The 15586-nt window shown below is 68.2% G+C and overlaps 3 protein-coding genes across 3 annotated transcripts; 1 reads left to right on the top strand and 2 right to left on the bottom strand.

Moving 5' to 3' along the window:
* Window positions 1-1091: 1091 nt before the first annotated feature.
* EMIHUDRAFT_464870 (hypothetical protein) lies at window positions 1092-6013 on the bottom strand (the record flags this gene model as incomplete). Its single annotated transcript, XM_005764812.1, has 2 exons — window positions 1092-2852; window positions 4103-6013. 2 exons carry the CDS (start codon window positions 6011-6013, stop codon window positions 1398-1400), a joined length of 3366 nt encoding a protein of 1121 aa, XP_005764869.1. The 3' UTR covers window positions 1092-1397.
* An 803-nt stretch (window positions 6014-6816) lies between these two features.
* EMIHUDRAFT_464869 (hypothetical protein) lies at window positions 6817-9927 on the top strand (the record flags this gene model as incomplete). Its single annotated transcript, XM_005764811.1, has 4 exons — window positions 6817-7947; window positions 8837-8879; window positions 9145-9257; window positions 9331-9927. 4 exons carry the CDS (start codon window positions 6817-6819, stop codon window positions 9925-9927), a joined length of 1884 nt encoding a protein of 627 aa, XP_005764868.1.
* A 499-nt stretch (window positions 9928-10426) lies between these two features.
* On the bottom strand, window positions 10427-14822 carry EMIHUDRAFT_422145 (hypothetical protein). Its single transcript, XM_005764810.1, has 2 exons — window positions 14107-14822; window positions 10427-10441 (listed from the first exon to the last, which is right to left on the bottom strand). Exon 1 carries the CDS (start codon window positions 14789-14791, stop codon window positions 14150-14152), a length of 642 nt encoding a protein of 213 aa, XP_005764867.1. The 5' UTR covers window positions 14792-14822; the 3' UTR covers window positions 10427-10441; window positions 14107-14149.
* Between the last annotated feature and the right edge of the window lie 764 nt (window positions 14823-15586).

The following is a 15586-nucleotide window of genomic DNA, read 5'->3' as shown; positions in this document are numbered from 1 at the left end:
GGAGGAGCCGACCACTCGTTGGCGCTAGACAATTTTGGCGTGCTGTACAGCTTTGGCCTGGACGAACCGCCTCCGCCGCGCCGCGCGCAGCCTACGCCACGGATCGTTGAGGAGGTGCGAGGCGTGCGAGTGGCGGACGCGTGCGATTCCTTTGCCGCAGGGAGTTTTGCCCGCCTCGCGGTCGCCTCTGGCGGCGCCACCTTCAGCTGGGGGACAATCAAAGCCCCCGACGACCACGATTCTTACCCCGCCCCGGTGCCGCCTCGGGCCACTCGCTCGCGCTCGATAGGGAGCCGCTCCAGCCCTGCTGTCCTGCAGCGCTAGAGACGGCGTGGAGAGAATTGGGGGAGGGCAGCGACAGCCGACACCTGGCCGGTGTTAAAAAGCCGTATGACGGTGACCGGTGAAATCCGCTGTATCTCAGATACAGAACATACGGCTAAGTATGCCCGCATCGGCCACCGTCGTGCTCTTGGGCTTGGACTCTGCTGTCTCGTGTCTGCTCGTCACGAGCACAAAACCCCTCTTAGGCCTAGCCTAGAGGGAGCGGACCGTGAGTTCAGGAAATCGGAGGACGCGACCACTTCGCCACAGACGGTCCCGCGCCTCGCCGCTAAGACAGTGGCACGCACCGCGCAGCGGCGCGTGCCACTGTCTTTGTCCGGAGTGAAAAGTCCAACGCGCTCGTCGGTGACGGTGTCCTCCAACCTGCGCCGCGCTCGGCGAACCTCGACAGCGCTTTCGGTGGCATGCAGCTCTTTGCGCCTGAAGCTTGGAGAGCAGCTCCTCTGCTGTTCACACACTCTGCACAGTTGACACAGCCTGCTGTGCGGCTGCCACAGCTGTGACAGCGATGGGCTCGCCCTCACTGGCCCTCAGTCACTTGTGCTGCGGCTTGTGTGAGCGACACTGCTCGGCGACTGCCGGCACACTGTGAGACCATGGGTGTGAGGTAAAACCACGCTACCAGCGCTTGGTCACATCGGCCCCGAGGTCAGATCCTTCTACTCTGTTGATGACAAGACTTGTCTACTGGCTGGAGCCGAGCAGGAGAGCCCAGCGCACAACCCCTGGTCAACTCAGGGTCCACACCCCGTACGTAAGCCGTAGAAACCCCACAAAACACCCACACAAAAAACACGCCCTAGAGTGTAGAGATCTAGAGTGTAGGCCTAGCAAAACCCACAATCCAAATCCATAACCCCCCGAAAGAGTTTTGTGTCACCCACGTGAGCGCTACGACCACCGCGTCTAGACTCTAGTGAGCCCCTCCCTGCTCTAGGCCGACTGGCGGAGGTCGGGAGGCGTCCAAGCGGCCCCCACTCCCTCATTGCGCATGCGCGCTGCCGCAGCTTGGGGGAGGGACTACATGCGAGGCGGCAGGCGCGGCGGTGGCATCACATCCTGCTGAGCAGCTCCTCCTTCTTGGCGTCGTAGTCCGCCTGGGTGATCAGGCCCCGGTCCAGCATCGACTTGAGCTGCGCCAGCCTCTCCCCAACTTGGACGGAGGCAGGGGAGTCGCCCGTCGCCCGTGCAGTGGCCGCTGCGGCCGCGGCCGACGCCGCCGACGCCGCCGGCCTCGGCGCGCTGGCCGCGCGCGCACCGCCGCGGCGGAGGCTGCGGAGGCTTCCGTAGCCGAGGAACAACGAGGCGGCCGCCAGGGCGAGGAGGGTGGCCGAGAGGAGGGGCCGGTACCAGAGCCACGCCAGCGCGACGACCACGAGGGTCTGCGCGGCGGCCAGGCTGAGCGCGAGCAGCCCGACCGCGCACCCCACCAGCCCGCCGAGGAGAGGCACCCACGAGGCGAGGTACGAGAACGGGCCGAGGACGAGGCCCCACCCCGCCCAGACGAGGACGCCGCCGAGCGCGCGCATGCCCCACTTCCACGCCGCGTTGGCGCCCGCCGCGGCCGCGAACATGGCCGCCGGCGTGTGCTGGCCGCGCCGCAGCATCGCGAGCTCGAAGCCCGACGAGGCGACCCACGGCTCGAGCCCGTCTCTCGCGCGGCGGGCGAGGACGCTCACCTCGCCGAGCGGCGCGTGCTTCCACGAGAGGCGAGCGCACCCGATCGCCGGCCGGCCGCCCTCGCAGCCCGGCGCGTAGACGCTGTGGCCGAGCCTCTCCCCGTCGCCGGCTTGCTGCAGCAGCCCGCGCGCGAGCTGCAGCCCATGCAGCGTCACCGGCTGGCTCCACCGCTCGTTCGAGAAGCCGGGCCCCGCGTCACGCAGCGCCTCGTCGAAGCTCGGGTTGGCTGGCGCGCGCGGGTCTCGGAACTCGGCCGAGCGCACCTCGCGGCTCGACCACTGCTCCCGGTACGAGTACGTCTTTACCGTCTCCGTCATCGTGCCGCCCCTCCCGTCGGGCACCTTTCTGCGGCTCTCGTGCGCGTGCTCCTTCCAGAGGTACACCTCCGCCACCCGCTCCAGCCAGATGGCCGCCGCGTGGACGTCGAAGGCGTCGTCGCGCAGCATGCCGTCGCCGCGGCCGCGAAGCTCCCCGCTCAGGTGCGCCACGCCGCCCGTGCCGGCCGCGTGGTGCCTCTCCGCCTCGAGAAGCCCGTACTGGGCCGCGACCGCCGAGCCCTCGTTCGTCCACAGCAGCGCGGTCGCGCCGGCGAGGAGGAAGAGCCCGACGACCGAGCCGATCAGGCTGCCCGACATGGACGGCTTCCGGCCGCGGTGATACTCGACCTCGGTGTAGCTGCCGCCGGGGTAGCCGCCGCCGCCGCCGCCGCCCGAGCCGCCGTAGCCGTAGCCGCACGCGCGCGGGGGCGCGCGCCGGGTCACGCCGCCCGCCATCAGCGGCGCCTCCTCGTCTGCCGTGTTTTGAGTGCCCGGCCTTGCAGCGCGCGCCTGCGGGGGGAGGAGTGGTGCCGGGTTACCTGCTTCCCCCCCCGCCCCTCCCCGGTCCCCCCTGGTTCCCGTACACCCTCCCCCTCCCCCGCGCGCAGCGCGGCCTCCGCAGCGGCGCGCAGCGCCGCTGCACCCCGCCGGCGGCGGGAGCGCCGCAGGCGGCTCGACAGAGCCCCTTGCACTAGCCAGCGACTCGTCGGTTGGGTGTAAACGGGCATTGCCTGTGGTCTTCAACGCACAAAGGGTGTGAATAGAGCTCTCTTGATCCTTCTGAGCACGAAGACCGCTCGAACTTTTCTGCAGACTTTAGTTTTCCCGGTGTTCAAGCTGTGAATAGTTTATGCGCCCGCCGCAGCCCGCCCTATTCACCACGGGCCACGAGAGCCCTGCAAGCAGCTGGCATGTTCTATCGCCCGGGTGGCGGGCTGTCTGCACACAGACGTCTCGTCCCATGGCTGACGCACGGATGGTCCGACCTGTGGCGGAGTTTGACCTCAGCTCGGCCGTCGGTGTCGGCGGGCTGACGGCGGCCGCCGGAATCGCGATTCGCTCTGCCAGCTGCCAGCAGCCTCGTGTCGCCGCTCTCGTTGCGCAGCAGCAGCGATTGGCCTTTGCGCCGTCGCTCGACGGCGTCACCGCCCATCCGACCTGCGCAGCTCCTGCAGCTCCTGCAGCTCCTGCTGTCAGTCTTCTGCTCTCACGCACTCGCCGCGCGCGGATTGTGCGCCGCGCCAAGCAGGACACGTGCTCATGCAAACAATGCGAGAACTTGGTTGCGCCGCTTAGTGGCGGCGCTGCTTTAGAGGAAGCGGCAGCGTGGGAAGCAAAGCAGATGGAGGCGGCGCGGCATGCCAAGGACTGCTGCTGACGGAGGTTGAGCGGCTAAGTGCAGCAAGGGCCAAGGGCAAGAAGGGCAAGAAGAAGAAGAAGAACGTGGGGGTGGGCGATACGGGCGCCGCTAGGCTCAACGAGGAGATGCTGTCCTGCAGTTAGAGAGCTCGTAGCGAGCTCGATTTTGATGAGAATTTGATGAGAAATGTCTCTCAATTTTGAGCAAAAACGCCACAAAAAATCGGCGCCTGCGGCGGGCCGGGGCCTCCGGCGGCGCCTGCGGCGGGCCGCTGGGGCTTCCGCCCCAGACCCCGTTTACACCCGAGCTATGCCCCGCGACCTGAGCCGGAGCCGGACTGGCACGTGCTGTTAGAAATTTACGAACATTTTAACCTACGCGCTACGTCACCGGCTCCAACCCGGAACATCCCGTTGAAGTTGAGCCGGAGCAGCAGCTGACTGAGGTGGGGGGACGCCTGCGGGCTGGCGAGGCTCGAGAGGTGGGCGAGGAGGAAGGAGGTCTGCCGCTCAAACTCGCGCGCGATTGCGTCCACCTGCGCCGCCCACTCCGCCGGCTGCCGCAGCCCCGTGTCGGCGAGCTCGGCCAGCCGGCAGAGCGCGAGACAGAGCTGGAAGAGGGAGTGGAGCGCCGCCGAGACGGAGCCGGCCTGCAGGAAGCACTGCGAGGAGAGCGAGGCGAGCGTCGCCTCGTGCGCCGCCGCGAGCGCCTCGAAGTCCTCCTCCTCCGCCGCCGCCGCGGCCAGCGCCTGCCAGCCCACGTCGAGCACGTCGACCTGCAGGTAGTACTGCAGCGAGTCGACCCAAAAGGCCATGTGCGCTCGCAGCCGCCAGAGGGGGCGCAGCGCCGCCTGCTCCGGGGGGGAGCGCCCCCGCTCGCCGCGGCCCATCTGCGACGCCCACGCCGCGTGCAGCTCCATCTGCACCCGCTTGACCGTCAGCAGCCGCGAGAAGAGGGCCGAGTAGCGGCGGAGGGCCTCGCCGCCGCACAGCAGCGAGAGCGGCCACTCGACCGGCAGGCGGAGGCCGAGGCGGCGCCAGGCGGCGTACGCCGACTCGCCCGCCGCCGCGGGCGGCAGAGTGAGCGCCAGCCCCGCCTCGTGCGGCCGCTCGGGCCCCGAGGCGGCGAGGGCGTGGCTGAGGGCGAGGCCGAGGTCGAGCGAGGGCGCGGGCGGCTTGCGCATCGCCGGGAGGAGCTCGAGGAGGAGGCGGTGGTACACCTCGCCCCGGCCGAGCAGGAAGTGCGCCTTGAGCGCCTCGAGCAGCCGCGGCAGGCCCCGCTCGAGGACGAGGTGCGACCAGAGCAGCCGCGTAGCGATGGCGCCCATCCGGCCGACCGCCGCGCCAACCTCGCCGACCGAGGCCACGCGCCGAGAGCAGCGCAGCTCGCCCAGCTCCGACTCGAAGCCGTCGAGCGCCGAGACCAACTCGCTCGCTGCGCCGCGCCCGCCGCCGCGCGTCCCGCCGCCGCCCCGCCGAGAGCCGCTCGGCGGCGCGGCGGCGGCGCGGAGGAGGCGGGCGGCCTTGCCCACGAAGAGCGCCTGCTCGGCGACGCGCAGCGGGAGGAGCAGCGGCTTGAGCGGGACCACGACCTCGTAGCTGCGCCACAGCCGCTCCTCGGCGTCGGGGGCGGTGGCGGGCGCGGCGGCGGCGGCGGCGGGCGCGGCGGCGGGCGCGGCGGCGGGCGCATCGACGGGCGCATCGACGGGCTGGATGAAGAAGGAGGCGGCCGAGGCGGGGAGCAGCTCGCCGTGCAGCAGCCACGTCGACAGCTGCGCGAGGAAGACGCGCTGCACGTGCCACAGGAGCAGCCGGACGCACTCGCGGCTGTGCCCGACCGCCACCGCGTGCTCGTCCGAGAGGAGGTCGAGCAGCGGCGCGGCGCCGATCGCCTCGGCGCGCACTCTCTCGGCGAGCGAGCGCAGCCGGGGCAGCGCCAGGCAGAAGCGGTCGACGGACAGCTGCAGCTCGAGCAGCGGCAGCGTGCCATCGGCAATCAGTCGCTGCTCCAGCGCCAGGATGCAGGACCGGTACGGCGCGAGGCACTCCTCGAGGCCCGTGGCAAAGGCGGCGATGTGCGGATCACGCGCGCCGCCACCGCGCCAATCGTACAGCTGCTCCGTCACAAAGCCGTCGAGGGCGGCAGAGCACGTGCCGAGTTGCAGCAGCCGCTCGATCAGCCGCCGTTCGGAAGGGTCAAGGACGAGGTCGTCCGCGAGGCCAAACGTACCGTCGGCACACAGCACGACGACGCTGCCAGGGTAGCCGAGCAGCGCGTAGAGCACCTCCTCGGGCAGGCTGGCTATCAGCATGTTATGATCACCCGGCGCGAACGCGGACTTTTTCTTCTTGTCTCAACAGTGGGGGACCTGCGCTATCTGTTGTTCGGGCATCGGGCAGTGACCCCCTAAACAAATCCTCGGTTCCGGACATCCCGATTCCGAGCGCAGTGGACTTCATCTTGCCGGTCAACTGCCGGCGGTCGATCGACAGCTGCCCGACGGAAAAATACCCTTGCCAAGGCGCACAGTAGTCACACATCACAGTGTTTTCCAGTTGTGTCATCCTCGGCAGCCAGAAATAAATGGCGACCGTCGGCGACCGGCAGACGGTCACAGAGGGTACGGGGTTGACTCGTTGACAGCATTTTCCAGCGGCCCAGGATGACGCATCTGCTGGAAAATACTGTCGGAGTGACTATTGTGCGCCTTGGCAAAGCGGTTCCGAAGGTATTTTTTCCGAGCGCGGTGGACTTCATCTTGCCGGTCAACTGCCGGCGGTCGACAAACTGCCGTTCGAGCAGCGTCGGGTACCGCCGGGCCGCCGGCAAGATGAACTCACCTGAAGGTGAGCCGCGGCATGCCGCCCCGCCTGCGTCTCCAGCGTCTCCAGCGTCTCCGCTTCGTACGCCTCCTCCTCCCAGCAATTGAGCGCCTCCTCCACCCCCGCGCCCGCGCCCGCAGCGTCCGTGCCCGCGAGGATGCAGCGACGCGCTCCCTCTGCCGAGCGTTCGCCTCCGCCTTCGCCTCCTGGGCGTCCGCCTCCATGATCCGCACCACCTGCTCCCTCCACACGGCGACCCGCCCGGCCAAGGTCTTTCACAGGGCTGTTCAAGATGCCACCGACAGAGTTTGGTGCGACCCCTGTCGGGGGGGCGGGGGGCGACCCGATGTCGAACATGTCTGAGGACGAAGTCTTTGCAGCGCTCGCCGACCGACTCGACGTCGCCGCTGCACAGCCGCTCGCCGTGGCGGCGCTGTCGAGCCCTCCGCTCGCCAAGCGGCTTCTCGCGGCGCTGCTCGATCTCGCCACTGGTCCCGACAAAGGCCAGCAAGCCGCCACCGCAGCGCTCGCGCTGGCCTTCCAGGTCGCACTCTCGCAGGACGGGACGGCGGTCGCGCGGTACGCCGCCGCGGCAGACGACCAGGCGCCGCCCGTCGGCGTGCTACTTCTCGGCTTTGGCGGCGCGAGCCAGCAGGCGCTGCGGCCGCACGCCGAGTTCTATCAGCGGCTGTGGCCAGCGTGGCGCGTGGTGGCGACCACTCGCGCCGGCGTGGTCGGCGAGCACGCGGCGGCCGCCTACGCCGAGCAGCGGCGCAACGTCTGCGACGCGCTGCACGGCTGCGGCCGGCTGCTCGTCCACATCCTCTCCAACAACGGGCACTATCTGTGGGTGGATTTGCTCCGCTCGGCGGTCGGGCAGGCCTGCTTCGCCGACCGGCTCGCCGGCCTCATTTTCGACTGCGCCGCTGTCGAGATGAGCGCACTAGCCGCCTCGTCGATGGAGGCGGTCGTGCTGCAGACCGTGCGCGCGGGCGCGCTCCACCACGGCCTCACGGCGACGCTGCGCGACGAGGCGGCGCAGGCGCGGCTGCAGGCGGTCGGCGCGGCCCTCGTGTCGAGCGACTTTTCGCTCGGCGCGGGCGGCGCGCCCGGGGCGGCGTCCGTCTTCGAGGCGCAGGCGGCGCTCGAGCCGCGCGCGCCCGCGCTGGTCCTCACGTCGGAGCAAGACGCCGTCCTGCCCGCCGCCGGCGTGCGCGCCTTCGCCGCCTCGCTCCGCACCAAGGACAGGGCGGCGCGGCTGGAGGTGCTGCGCGGCCAGCACGTCCAGCTGCTGCGCTCCGACCCAAAGGCGTTCGCCGTGGCGGTGCACAACCACGTCGGCGTGTGCGAGCTGCCCGGCCCGCAGGTAGACATGGCGCGCGTGCTCGAGCTGCAGGCGGATCTCCTCGCAGACGACGTCGAGGTGCGCAGCGGCATGGCCGCCTGGAGCGACTCGCGGTTGCGCGGCTACCTCGAGTCGGGCGGGGAGGACCCGTGGAGCCCAGCGGCCGTCTAGGTCGGAGCACTCTCGCGCATGGCTTTCCCCGGGGAGACGGTCGCCGAAAAATCGCAGTATTAGTGGGCTATCTAGCTTTTGCGCCACATTTTCTCACAATATCCACGAAATTTCTTCCTCAAACTTTGTTGTAAAATTCTTCCTCAACGCATTCGCGCGGCACCGGCAGCGACAAGAGAGCAGAGACAGAAGTATTTTAGCCCCCCGCGCTACCCAGAAGCCAGATCCCAGTCGCACTCCCCACTCGTGCGACGTAGCGGGGGGCCACGACTACGTTTGCGAAAACATAAGTAGTCTACAATGCTGTCTCAAGGTCCGACAGGTTCGGCACCGGGCACCGCCTCGGTATACAAAATGCGCCTGCGGGCGGACCCTCACAGATCACAGATCACATGCGCTTTTGGCCGGTGCGCGGTGGCCTCATCGGACAGCGTGGAAGCTGGAAGGTTCAACTTACGCGGAGCGCCGCGATTGGTCGTCGCCTCAATTGACACCACCGATACATTGCATTGAGAAAGAAAACAGCACCGAAAGATGGCGCCCCCAGGCGTGCCGTGGTGTGAGTACGCGGAGAGTCTGCCAGGAACCGTCTACCAGGGCTCCTCAGCTTTCTGGCTCAGCACCGGCGCGTGCGCGGTGCACGGCGCCACCGCAGTTGCCGCCATCACCATCTTTGCCCTGAGAGAGAGGTGGATACAGAAGATACGGCAATGACGCGGTTACTGTAGCAGTAGTGAGTGGTTCACGAAAGAGGGCCCTCGGGTGCCTCACAACCAGCGCATGCACCGCTCCGCAGGTGCGGCTGCGTTCCTACCACGTCGGGTTTTGTTGCGGCGATGGTCATCCTTGACATCAGCGCAACAGCTCTGATGACGCCCGCCACTTATCTGGGATTCGCCCCCTCCCCCACCGCTCCGGTGCGTCTTCTCGCCACCACGGCATCCGGACCGACCCAGAGCCCGGAGAGCAGGTCAGATGCACACGTCATGTCGTCATGTAGGTCCCGACGTTGTTCGATGGCTGCCCGTGGAACGGCAGCAGCGGCCGGCGCCGTCCTGGACTACACCGCTAGCGATTAACGCCACCCGCGACTATTTGGAACAGGCGACTACTTGAATTGCTCGATCACGGGCACTGAGGACAGCGACTGCACTTATCCTCACTCAGCCGCCGGGCTGCTGGCGGCCGTTCTCATGGCGGGCTTCCCCCTGGCTTCGGTGCGCGAGAAGCGGCTGCAACCGCACCCACCACCTCCTCATCCTGCTCGCTCTGCCTACCACGCCCGCACAGGTAAGCAAAATCTCGTTGGGACTGCTTGAGCTCGCGGGTCGTTCGGCCGCCATCCGGCTCTCGCCGCTGGCAGCGGCGATGCAGCTATGGTCTCTCTTCTGGGTGGTCTCCGGAGGCAGCTTGCCGTACACGCTGTTTGCAGTCTACTTCATCGACGCGATGCAGCTCTTTGCACACCTAGTCCTATGGGCGACGCGCCTCTGCCTCATCGTGCCGCCACCGCCGGCTCCCCTCGATGGACTCGCTGCTCCCAAGCGCACCAACGCCTGCGTCTCTCGCCGCCGCCGGGCAGGGCTAGCCCTGGCCGGAACCACTCTGCGCTTGGCAGCGCTCCTGATGGTCACGGGGGTGTCGCTCAGCTTTGACAAGCGGCGCGAGGACCTGACGGAGATGGTCCTGCTGGGCTGCTACGGCACTGCGTTGCTGCTGCACTGTGTTGCCCATGTCGCATGGATCGGGTTTGCGCTTCTGTCGCCGAGCGAGGAGGGAGGAGCTGCCGCAAGGCCGACCGCACAGCGCCTGGCCTCGCGCCTTGGATCCTTGGTCTTCCGGCGCAGTTCGGCCTGCGGCCCACCGCGCATCTCTGCGCGAATTTGACGTTCGTAGGTGACTCGACCGACGGCCGCGTCTACGTTAGGCTCAGTAGCTCGGCACATTCGCGAGATTCGGAAGCTTAGGTGCTGTGCACAATGGCTCCGGCCTTGCTCGGGCTTGGGTTCGGGCGTGGGTGCCGATGGGAGATAGGATTGTTCCTTTTCATTCGAACACACAAATTTTTGCATTTGCCCCCCCCCCCCCCCCCTTGCGCCATGGCGCACATGGGGCCATGGCCGGAAACAAGAGTAAAAAAAACGGACATGCAGTTGGCGACGGTATATCATTTCCCACTATGCCACGTCGCCCATCCCGGGATGGGCGACGTGGCATAGTGGGAAATGAATAATGACATATACCGTCGCCAACTGTAGTCTGTACGGCTTTAGGACACCTCCACTTCAAGCCCAAGTGCACCTCCCTGCTAGGCGATGGCGATGGGTAAAAGGGAACAGGTCCCCGCCCGTGCGATCTTTGATTTTGACCACTCGTCTCAGAGTTTGGCCGTTTTATTCACTTGCGCAAGCGGAGCGGTAGCGCCTGAGCTCCCGGGCGGCTGCGCCGGCCGCGCGGGCCGTGGGCGCAGCGTGGGGCCGGGAGCGGCCGGCTCCGTGCTCATGTATCCAGCGTCTCTAGACGATTACAAAGGATCGGACGTCACGCACATTTTGACAGGGACGTCGGAAATCGGACACATCCACTGGGACGAGTCAATTCATTCACTAGAATGACTAGAAAGGGCACCCATGTGGGGGGTGATCGCAAGGAAACGGTCCTTGTCGATGACCTCGGCGGCTGTACGGTTGACCTTGTCGACGCCGACACCGTGGGCGGCACGAGAGATCGAGACGATGCCGGCGGCATCGGTCACAAAGCGGGCGGCCATGAGCGCAGCTCTGTCGTCGACACGTAGCTTCGCAGCGGCGGCCTCGGCCCCGGCGACGGCAACACTGTACGAGACGGAGGGGACGGGGACGACTTCGAGGGTCACGAAGTAGAGGCCGTTGCGACTGTAGATGGGGTCAGTACGCCCATCCTTCCAGATGATGTGCCTGCGCACCTTAGACACGTCGGCGCCGTAGTTCTCCTCGAGGTAGCTCTCGGCGATGATGGACCGCGTGACGTTGTCAGAGAAGACAGCCTCGCGGATGTCCAGGGCGCGGCCGGACCCGGTGACGCCCCGCATGCTGATGACCTGCGACGTGGTGACGTCGGCAGCGGGTCCGATGCCGGTGATGGAGCAGGCGCGCTGCTGGATGTCGTAGACGCCGGTCACGTCGCCGAGGCGCACGGCTCCCCGCTCGGCGTTGGGGGCATGCTTGACGACGCACGTGTTGGAGCCCCCATCGAGCTGGAACTCGAGACGTATCGTCTGGCGCCCGCCTCGAGGGAGGGGCGGCCGCTCGCGCTGGAGACTGTGCGCAGCGCCGGTCTCGCCAGCGCTGACGGCGGCAGCACAGACACCGCTGGCGGCAGCCCCACTGGCAGGGTCGGCGCGGGCGGCGACGGGAGAGGCGACGGCGGCGACAGCGAGCGCAAGGCAGCCGAGGAGGCCGGCGACACGGCCGAAACCACAGCACGCGCGCTGGGCGGCCTGCCCGACCTCGGCAGCCGCGCCGCAGGCGGTGGCGGTGGCAGCGTGAAGGGCGCTTGCGCTGGCGCTGTACACGGCGGCGACAGCTGCAGCGCTAGTGCGGCGCGCCTCGGCTGCGGGGCCGCTGATGGCGCTGACGTCGACACCGAAACGGCCGCCCCCGAGCGCGAGAAGCGCAATGAACGTCGCGACGATAGCGACTGCGGTGGCAGCAGGCCAGGCGAGGACGCATGCAAGGCCGAGGTTGCTCTGAACGTCTCCGAGGTCGAGGCGGCAGACTGGTGCGGGCCCGACCTGCATGTCGCCGTCGGTGACGTCGCGCTCGACTTTCGGCGGTGGCACCGAGGAGCCGAGCCAACCACCTTCGCGCTGCGCGTCCAGGGTGGCACTCGCGCCGAGAGGCACGGTCTCTGAGACCCCCCCCTTGGCGACCTCAGCGGCGGCGACCTCGCGGCGCCCGACGTAGCCGTCGCCGAAGACGGCGCCGTCGTCGACGGCGGCGATGGGGTCCTCGTCGGAGCCGCGGTCGTCGCGCGGCTGGTGGCGCTCGGCGGCGTTGGCCTCGCGCTTGTCGCCTCCGTGGTACTCGCGGTGCGCCTTCTCGAGCAGCTTGCGGCCGTACGAGAACAGGGGCTTGCCGAGGCCATTCTTGACGGTGCGGGGAAACTGCTTGCTGGTGACGGCGCAGCGCTCGCCGGGGCGGGCGGCGGGGCAGAAGGTCGCGGCGCTGCGGACGGTGATAAGGCCGTCGGCAATAGCCTTTTTGCACGCCTTGCACTCGCGCGTGCACTGCTTGGTGCCGTGGTCGGGGCTGCCGCAGATGAGGCAAGGAGGGCGCGGGGCACCGCCGGCCCTCTCAGCAGCGTTCGCCTCGAGCCCGCCAGCGCCGGCATCGGCGGGGCCAGCATCGCCGGCGCTGACGCAGGCGCTCCCGTCGCTGAGCAGGTTGGCGACGTATGTGATGAAGGCGTCGTAGCTGTGCCAGGGCGGGAACCCGCCGGACTGCCACTCGTTGATCTTGTCGGCGAGGGCATCGCGCTTGCCGCTGATCTGGTCGGGAAGCTTGCCGATGATGGCGCGGTAGACGTCAAAGTGCGATCGGCACTGGTTGGTGAGGAGCGCGAACTCGGCCTTGAGCGTTTCCGCGGCGAGCTGCGCGGGGACGAACCCCATCCCGGCAACAAAGAACGTCTTCTTCTTGAAGGCGGCCTCGGCGTTCTGCATCTCGACGCCGGGCTTGAGGACGGCGAGCCGAGCGATGCTCTGAAGCTGGTAGAGGCCGCTGCCTTGATGACCGCCGTCGTTGCGCTTTCTAAAGAGCTTGACAGCGTCAGAGTCGGGCTTGAGGCAGCACTGAACAGCCCCGGCGACGTAGGCGTCGAGGTAGGCGAGCTCGTCGTCGCCTGCAGTGATGGTGCTCGCTAGCTGGGCGGCGTTGAGGGCGAACAGCCTGACGAAGCGCGGGTCCTTCCGGATGCACATGTTCTTGAAGCGCGCGATGAAAGGGGCGACGTCGGCGGGGTCGAGCGTGGTGGCGACGGCGTTGGCCTCGGCGGCGCTGACGTCCTTGACCTTGGCCTTGGCGCCACCGGCACTCTGCCGCACGGCCTGGGCGAGGAGAGAGGCGAGGCCCTCGACCTGAGGGTCGCGCTCACCGACTCCGGCTTGCCCTCGGGCGGCGGAGGCGGCCTGGCCAGCGCCAATGGCGGCAGCCGAAGCGCCGGGCGCAGGGAACCCGGGTTGAAAGGCGGCGTGCTGCTGCTGCTGCTGCATCTGCTGCTGCACCTGGTGCTGCTGCGTAAAGGGCGACCACGCTTCGCCGCCGCAGGGGTAGAGCTGCTGCGCGCCAGTGTGGAGGTAGGAGCCGCAAGAGGGCTGCACCTGCCCCATCCCCCAGCCGTGGAAGGCGGGCGCGCAGCAGCCATGCGGGCTCTGCACCCAAGCGGGGTCCATGAGAGCAGGCGCGGCAGGCCAGCCGAAACCGGAGGCTTGCGAAGGCAGGGCCATCGACGCGTAGCAGGCCCACTGGTCGGCGAGGCCAGACGAGGGCGGCAGGTACATTTGCGGCTGCACTCCAGGGTTCTGCACCTGCACGAAAGGCAAAGGCTGCGCGCTTGCGCACTGCCTCTGGTGCGACGCCAGCTCTGCGGCGGCAAGCGCCTGCCCGCTGGGGCTGAGTGCACCGGCCTCGGCGGCACCGGCGGATGGTGTCGCGGCTGGTGCCTCGGACGGCGACCCCTGGGCCGGGCTGGGCGGAGGGTGTTGGGCTCGGTTGTCCGGCGCCGATTGTTGGGCTCGGTTGTCCGGACGGCAGGATGCGGACCGTAGGCCGCTACCATGCGCAAGCGGAGCGGTAGCGCCTGAGCTCCCGGGCGGCTGCGCCGGCCGCGCGGGCCGTGGGCGCAGCGTGGGGCCGGGAGCGGCCGGCTCCGTGCTCATGTATCCAGCGTCTCTAGACGATTACAAAGGATCGGACGTCACGCACATTTTGACAGGGACGTCGGAAATCGGACACATCCACTGGGACGAGTCAATTCATTCACTAGAATGACTAGAAAGGGCACCCATGTGGGGGGTGATCGCATCACTTATTTGTATAGACTCGCAACAACATGCATCCCCACGACAACACTAACCTCCCTCCCACTGCTCGGGCAGCTTTTGCGCCGGCGCCGGCTGCACCAGGCACTTTTGGAGCGAGGACATGCTGCCCAGTTGCGCTCGTAATACCTGCTCGTTGAGCCAGTCGGCGGCGGCGACGGGCAAGAGGGAGGCGGCGTCCCAGGCGGCATCGAGCCAGCTCGAGGCGCGACCAGCCCCGCCGCCTCCGTCCCCTCCGTCCCCTCCGTCGCCCCCGCCGGCCCCGCCCGCCGCCGCGCCGCGCCGCATAAGGGCGGCGCTGGTGTATGAGGGCGGCGCGAAGAACTGCTCGGCAAGGACGTCAAAGGCGGGGTCGCGCAGCGAGATGCAGCGCGCAGCCACGTCGAAGTGGTGGCCGGGCAGCTCCAGCTCGAGCGCCAGCGGCCCAAACATGGTCGACACGTCATAGTTGACCACAGAGCGCAGGTGGAGCAGAGGCAGCGCTCCGATGCGTCCAAAGTCCTCCTCGAGCAGGGCGACGTACGTGTTGGAGCGGTACATCTTGCCGCCCTCGTGGTAGTCGTTGTACTTGTCCAGCATCGCGCGCAGTCCGCCCGGGCCAAACTGGGCGCCCGTCCCCTGTGCCTGCTCGAGGAACTCGTTCGAGACGCCGCGCAGGCCCTGCGCCATCATCAGGCCGAAAAACGCGCCGCGCTCCTCTGCTCGGACGAGGAAAATCGCGGGGGCGCCGCGCCGGCTGGTGTACTTGAAGGGGCGCGGCGGCTTCGCCGCGGTCCCGGCCCACTCGTTCCAGAGAAGCTGCACGAGGTGCCGGTGCGTGGAGATGCGGCGGCTAGCGTCGAAGAGCGCGCGCTCCATGTCGTCGCCGGCCAACTCGAGGAAGCGCGGCACCGAGGCCTTCGCGAGGAGGAAGGAGAGCATCTGCTCAGGCGCGCTCTGGACCTCTTGGTACAACGCCCCCAGTGCGGCCGACTCGTCCTCGGCGCCCATCGTCGCCTCCACGGAGAGGGACTTGCTCAGCGAGGTGCCGAGCATCAGCGACTCGGCCGCCTGCCGCGGCCCAATCCGGACGTTTCGCGCCATCGCGCCCATGAAGCCTGGCAGCGGGTTCGGCTGCGGCGGGTCGATGAGGATCACACGCTCCGGCCGCCCGCCCAGGTTGCGGCACGTGATGGCCATGCGGTGGGCCATGATGGACCCCAGCGAGGCGCCGATGAGGTTGAAGGTCCGCCCGCCCGCGTACGCCACCAACTCGCCCGCGTACCGGTCGATTAGGTCTTGGAGCGAGTGCGCGTCGAAGCTGGACTCGTCACCGCGCCGGCTCAGGCCCGGGTGGCGCGTTGCGACAACCTCGGCGTTCGCGTCCTGCCAGCTGTGGTGCTTCCGCCGCCGGTAGAAGCGCTCGTAGCCCTGCTCGTCGCCAGCGACCGAGTGGACAATCACCAGCAGGGGGGCGGTGCTGCCCGT

This window comes from Emiliania huxleyi (genome assembly GCF_000372725.1).
Source record: "Emiliania huxleyi CCMP1516 unplaced genomic scaffold EMIHUscaffold_58, whole genome shotgun sequence".
Taxonomy (NCBI): Eukaryota; Haptophyta; order Isochrysidales; family Noelaerhabdaceae; genus Emiliania; species Emiliania huxleyi.
This window is presented reverse-complemented; position numbering and strand designations above follow the sequence as displayed.

Coding starts and splice junctions, on each gene's coding strand:
- EMIHUDRAFT_422145 (XM_005764810.1), bottom strand. CDS start 14,791: ATGATGGCGCAGGGCCTGCGCGGCGTCTCGAACGAGTTCCTCGAGCAG.